Source organism: Eurypyga helias, unplaced genomic scaffold (assembly GCF_000690775.1).
Source record: "Eurypyga helias isolate BGI_N326 unplaced genomic scaffold, ASM69077v1 scaffold18980, whole genome shotgun sequence".
Classification (NCBI taxonomy): domain Eukaryota; kingdom Metazoa; phylum Chordata; class Aves; order Eurypygiformes; family Eurypygidae; genus Eurypyga; species Eurypyga helias.
Genome location: NW_010226532.1, coordinates 938 through 7,701, shown reverse-complemented (window position 1 = coordinate 7,701; position 6,764 = coordinate 938). Strand labels below are relative to the sequence as shown.

General features: G+C 45.2%; 1 protein-coding gene across 1 annotated transcript; it reads left to right on the top strand.

The window, feature by feature from the left end:
• Nucleotides 1-379: 379 nt before the first annotated feature.
• On the top strand, nt 380-6,492 carry LOC104511044 (serpin B6-like). Its single transcript, XM_010153499.1, is given in 7 exon segments — nt 380-547; nt 1,520-1,657; nt 2,749-2,866; nt 3,416-3,558; nt 5,153-5,320; nt 6,080-6,346; nt 6,349-6,492. Coding segments are annotated over 7 exon segments (1,146 nt in total).
• Nucleotides 6,493-6,764: the final 272 nt, after the last annotated feature.

The following is a 6,764-nucleotide window of genomic DNA, read 5'->3' as shown; positions in this document are numbered from 1 at the left end:
TTTTTCTATAAAGTCAAATAATTATCTCTCTGAAGTCAAAAGAGACTTGTTTACTAAATCCTAAACAAAATACTGTTGTAGTAGATAACCTCAAAAGGTGTAATGTTATTTACCCAGTGGAGAGTCTAATGACACCAGTAGGAATTGCTGTCTGTGTTACAGGTATGGGATTGAAATAGCAACGCAAACAATTGATCCCTAAACCCAAGGGCCCAGTATGGGTTTTACGCTGCTCGTTGGTAATTTTCCAGCCTAATTATGACACTTGCTGCGTAGTGTGTACTAGGAAATATAAAAGATAGAAATCACTTGTCAAGTTTCTATTCAAATAGATGTGAGCTGTTGTTGTTTTGTTTTTTTATCTTCCAGGCTCTGAACCATGGACAGCCTCTGTGCCGCAAACACCACTTTTGCACTCGACCTCTTAAGAAAGCTGTGTGAGAACAAAAGCAGGCAGAATCTGTTCTTTTCTCCTTTTAGTATTTCTTCTGCTTTGTCTATGATTTTGCTGGGTTCAGAAGGTAACACTAAAGCCCAGATAGCAAAGGTATGTCTAAATAAACGTAGTGTCTTGAATTGGGGACCGTGAACCACAAATCTGTATTGTGTCTGTGACCTGCGTTTATGCTGAAGTGGTACCGTCGTTCTGCTCAATATGAGTGCGGAGCTCTTCCTTCAGTCTGATTGTAAGCAGTGCCTGATTTAATAGAGGGAGCCCCCTTCATTGTGAAATTAAAGGCTTCCTGTTATTTGTTGTGTGGGTGGTTTTGTTTTTTTTGAGGCAGAGATGTCTTTCTTGAATATGTCATTAAGAGGTACCTAGGACATTTTTTTTGGCAGGTTTGATTCTCTAGCTACATAAAGTATTTTCTTCTATCTTGTTTGGGTTTAATAGCAGACTGTACATGTTTTTAAAAATGTAGCCAGGCACATTTTAAAAGAAATAATTAAAAATCCACCCTTTATGCATGTCAGAATGGTGGCCGCACCTTCCTTTAATTGTCTTTAAACTTGCTCAGGTGGCAAATACCACTTGGCATATTTTTTACATGTGCAATTGGCAGTATTAAATGCATAATCAGTCTTTTTTTTTTAATTATGTTTTTCTCTTTTGCAAAGTGGAAGAGGAGTATAAACACATATTTTTGTTTTCATTTACATCTATGAAAGTTTCTCCAGCCATAGGTGGCCCTGCTTGAGCAGGGGGGTTGTACCAGATGACCTCCAGATGTCCCACCTTGTCCATGCTCTGATCCTCTAATGCTTGGCTTGAGTGAAGGAAGCTAAATACTGCTGACTCACCTGCACCCTGGTGTGTTACTTGGACAACATCTGGCTGGGTGCATCCTGTGTGACTTGCATGATGAGCTCCAGATGGGGGGCGTGATGAAAACATCTTTTGGCTTCAAGTCACAGTTCTATGAACCCAAAACCACTCGGGAAAAAAAAAAAGGATGTACTGAAGCAAGTGTGTTTAGAGGAGGCGTGGACTCCACTGAGGATGTTTGTCTTTCCACAGGTGCTTTCTCTCAACAAAGCCAAGGACGCTCACAATGGCTATCAGTCACTTCTCTCTGACATCAACGATCCAAGCAGCAGATACATACTGAGAACTGCTAACCGACTTTATGGAGAAAAGACATTTGAGTTTCTCTCAGTAAGTAACCGTTACACCCGGGGACGTGTTTTAGTATAATGGGCTCGCTAGTTATTTCATTTGGAGGCCGAAAGCAGGCTTTGGGTTTAACTTGCCAGATTTTCTAGGTTGAGACCTGCCAGTGGGATACGTTGCTCCAAAGCCCAGTGTCTGAACTTGGTGGAGAAGCTCCTTTAGATAGCCTGTGATCTGAGTGCATGGCTGGAGCAAAGCACACTAAAATCTAGCAGACACTCAATCTTCAGGTCTCCACGATCCACTCATAGTTTTGGCTGTGGGACAAATCGTTGATGTATCTCTTTTCCCTTGATCACGTGTAAATAGGAGAAAAAAAGAATTGTTACTTCAGCAGGGGCAGCATTTCCTCGTTTTTCTGTGACGTACAGTCCCCCAGAGAACATGCTGAGAGGAGTACACGACTTATAAGGAGGGACAAAAATTAACAATAAAATCTTATCAGAAGATCTAAATAAGGATAATGGGTATTGTGTTGTGAATGTTCCTTGAGATGTTGCCCTAGAAGGTGCTTTCTGCTCTGGGAGTGATGTACGATGACTGTTTTTTTTTTTTTTTAAATGAAGATTGCTAGTGTTTCATTTGTCTAGTAGATAAAAATTACAGGGATTGTACTCTAAAACTTTGCATCTGTGTAATAAAGGTCTAACTAGTCAGAGAGAAAGTATGTGTTTTTGTCTCTAAGAAAAATCAGTTTCCCCTCTGAACTAAGAGTTTTCTATTAATCCAGGACGTTTAACAATGAAATTTATGTAGAGAGAAGGTTGCAAAGTCATCTGTTCTTTCACGGAAGCAAAAGAAACCCCAAAACTAGCCACACCGTTTCTCAGTTAGGTTGTGCCGAACTTTACAGCGCAGTCAGCGAGCCATTTGACGTAATAACATACGGTGGGCAATTCCCAGTTCAAATAGGTGGTATAAAACCTGATAGGAATGTGTCAGGCAGAACTTTGAAGGGCAATGTCTGAAGCTGGGGGAGGAAAGCGGGTGGGTTTCCTTGGTGGGTTTAAGACTCATCTGTGGCTGAATGAGTGTAAAACGTCTTGCTGAGACGCTGTTCTCCCTGTCTATGTCAGTCATTTATAGAGTCGAGTCAGAAATTCTACCATGCTGGACTAGAACAGACTGACTTCGTGCATGCTTGGGAGGATTCCAGGAAACAAATAAATGGCTGGGTAGAGGAAAGGACGGAAGGTGAGTGTTTTGTAGAATGTCCTGTTGTAGTTAATGGCAGCCACGACTTGGGTAAGCAGCTGTTTTAAGATACAGAATCACAGAATGGTTTGGGTTGGAAGGGACCTTAAAGACCATCTAGTTCCACCCCCCCTGCCATGGGCAGGGACACCTTGCACTAGGTCAGGTTGCTCAAAGCCTCATCCAGCCTGGCCTTGAAGACACCCAGGGATGGGGCATCCACAGCTTCTCTGGGCAACCTGTTCCAGTGCCTCACCACCCTCTCTGTGAAGAACTTCTTCCTGATATCCAATCTAAATCCACACCCTTTCAATTTAAACCCGTTACCCCTTGCCTTGTCACTAAAGGCCCTTGTAAAAAGATCCCCCAAGCTTTCCGGTATAATATTGTGGGTCATAAAAACTCAAACACTGAGGTCTTGCTCTGTTTGATACACAACCAATAAGAGAATTATGTATTAATTACAGAGTAAATCCCTTATTAGCTAACAGTTCAACATGTATCTAATTATTAAAAATTGGGTTTTTTTCCCCCCTGTGTACTATAAAGGTAAAATTGGGAACCTGTTGGCAGAGGGGACTATCGATTCGCTGACCAGACTTGTGTTGGTGAATGCCATCTATTTCAAAGGCAGCTGGGAAAAGCAGTTCAACAGAGAGAGAACGACAGAAATGCCTTTTCATATTAGCAAGGTATGGTGTGCTAAAGCGGTGACAAGTACACTGCTCCTTGGGAATGAATGCACTCAGCTCTGAAGGAAAAAGAAGCCCGTCATTTCAGCGGAGTTACCTTGGGTGAACTGCGTCGAATTCCTTATATCCCTTCCCTTTAAAATGAACGCTCTTTTTGGTTTGTTACGTTTCAGATAACTACTAGTAACTTTAATAGAACGACTAAATGTTTCCTTCATTCTGTCTCCCCTTTTTTTCCTTTACCCTTCTTGTTTGTTTGAGAGAGGTGACCCCTCCCCACCCCCCCGAGCTACAGAACTTAGAACTGAGAAGAAAACAGCTGAGTGAAGGGGTCAGCTATTTGAGAGTCGTGAACAACTTCACAGAAGCCAGTGAACTGGATTGTTTTAGCATAAAGCTGGTGTGGGTCAGAAAAGAAATGGGGCTGTAGGCAGAGCCTACACTTCTGCGTGTGCAGAAACTTCTGAAAGTCAGTTGTCTTCAGTCAGTTGTTACTAAGATCAGAGTTTTGGGATCCAGGTAACTATTGGACGAAGCTGTAAGATGCAGGGTTGGGGAATGGGTTGGCTCACCCAAGGAACTCGTGCACAGGAATGCAAAGAACTGCACATCTCTTTCCTTGTAAAACGAAGTGGTGTAAGGATGTGTTTCCTCCTACTAACGACTCGCCACTGATGAGCTGCAAAAGTCTGTGAGTAGGTTCAAGGGAGCAGTTGGAAATCCCGGGTGTAACCTGAAGCCTTAAGCTACTTATTTCACACTCTGTCCGGTAGTGAAGATTTACTTTAACATCCCAGGAGCCTCCTGCGACACTTTTCTGTGACTCTGGTGCTTATTGTGACTCCCTGGGTGACTTTCACACGCTGTGTGGCCTTTTCTTTGCTTACCTGTCCTCTTCACAGGTCATTGCTGCTGCAAAATAAATCCTGCCATGTTCCCTGTGGGCGTCGCTTCAATGGGCTTTGTTTTAGTGAAAGTAGGTTTTTGGCTTTGTCTCCTGGAGGGAAGGGAGAAAGCAGTAACTGAAAAGGAGGAAATAATGATGTAAACAGTAGTAGCTGATGCTCCATGTGAAGATGGAAGGGAGATAGCAGAGAATGAAATTGAGAAGAAAAATCTTTGCGTACTCTCCAACTGACTTTTAAGAATTCAAAATACCATTCTCGCTTTCCTGGCGTTTCACATATGATCTTCAAATCTTTTAGTTCTTCTCTGTTGGGCCAAAAATTAAAGTATCCTACACTGAAATTGTTTTGCAGTCATTTAAAGCAAGGAACACAGGCCCCTGCTTTTCTTGCCAGCTCTGTTTGGTGCTTGCCACTGGTTCTTAAGGGAGCGAATCTGTGTGTCCTTGCCCCTTTGCCTCCAAGGGAACTTCACAGGTATTTCCACGACAGCAGTTAAACACAAAATCTCGGGGACCCTTTCTTCGTCCCTCTGGCTTTACAAGAGTCAGCGGTGGGGCTCTGCTCGGGGGTGTGTTGAGTCCTCTTCAGTCAAGTTCTAAAAAGCCCTGAGTAACTGGATGCCTGCTTCCTGTTGTGAGACCAGCGTAGTAGCCCAGTAGTAACTGCTGACATCTCTTTATTTTTAGAATGAGACAAAACCTGTGCAGATGATGTTCAAGAAGGATAAATTTAACATGACCTATATTGGGGACTTCAAGACCAAAATCCTTGAGCTCCCTTATGTCGGTAACGAACTCAGCATGATCATCCTGCTCCCTGATGCAATCCAGGATGGATCCACCGGCTTGGAAAGCGTAAGTTGTTGAGCTAAATGAAAAGACAGTCCTCATCCTTCATGGGAAGAGGATTTGATGCTGCATATAGGCTTGCCCTTGGGTTCCAAAGCTGTTCTGCCATTGGTGCCCAGCACCAGCTGGAGTGTCCCACGCCTCCCTGCCCCGGGAGCGATTGTCATGTCTTGTGTCACCACTGGTCACACGGTGTGCTGCCTCCATAACCCAAGGCTCCGGAAGAAGACCCTGACCCTCCTCGGGAGCAGGGGTTATGGTGAGCACCACGGGTGGCAAGAAGGGATTTGAGGAGCTCTTAGGAGGTCCTTTAGCTTGTCCCATTGATCTTCTGTTCTGAACCACATGGCCTGTTGTGGTTTAACCCCAGACGGCGGCTGAGCACCACACAGCCACTTACTCACTCCCCCTTCCCCCCATGGCAGGATGGGGGTGAGAATTGGAAGAGTACGGGTGAGAAAACTCGTGGGTTGAGATAAAGGCAGTTTAGTAGCTACAGCAAAAGCCTTTATAAAGGTAAACTCTACGTGGAAGGGACTGATCTGTATTGTATCTACCAAGAAGCACCTGGGATTGATCTCAGCGGGTGCTGTAGTCTCTAGGGAAATGTATAACTTGCACTTTGGGCTTGAGGCCCTCTACACCCTGGAAAAAGCAAAAAAGATGCATTTTGTGCTGTTTGTAAACACAGCAATCGCCACTTTGGGCTGTGGGAAACCGACTTTCTTCTCATTTTAACCATGTAACGTTGGGGTTTTGCTTTAGCTGGAAAGAGAACTTACGTACGAGAACCTGACAGATTGGATCAATCCTGAAATGATGGACTGTACGGAGGTGAGGGTGTCTTTACCCAGGTTTAAACTAGAGGAAGATTACGATCTGAATGACCTTCTGAGCAGCATGGGAATGCCTGACGCGTTTGACTTGCAGAAGGCAGACTTCTCGGGAATGTCGTCCGGCAATGAGCTGGTGCTCTCTAAAGTAGTTCACAAGTCCTTCGTGGAAGTCAACGAAGAAGGCACGGAAGCGGCAGTGCGGCAGCCGCCACGGCAGGCCTGATGGTTCTGCGCTGCGCAATGATTGTTCCAGAATTCACTGCCGATCGTCCCTTCCTCTTCTTCATCCGGCACAACAAAACCTCCAGCATTTTGTTCTGCGGCAGATTTTGCTCTCCCTGAAAGAGAGAGCCGTTCCGCAGCCGCCTTTGCTCCTTTAGGCTAGGGCGGTCCCGTTTGCACTGATTCCTCTTCCAGCCATGCCTGTGTCCGTCTCTCGTCTCCGTCGCGGGCTTGAGCAGCACAGCCGCCTCGACCCACCTGCCGCTCACAGCCGCTCTCTTGCCCCGTGCAGCGCAGCACGGGGCTCTGACTCCTTGCTGAGCCGAGGAACTCTCCGCTCGCTCGGTGTGCGCTTCCTCTCTCCTTGCAGGTCCCCGCTGCGCTTCGCCTTT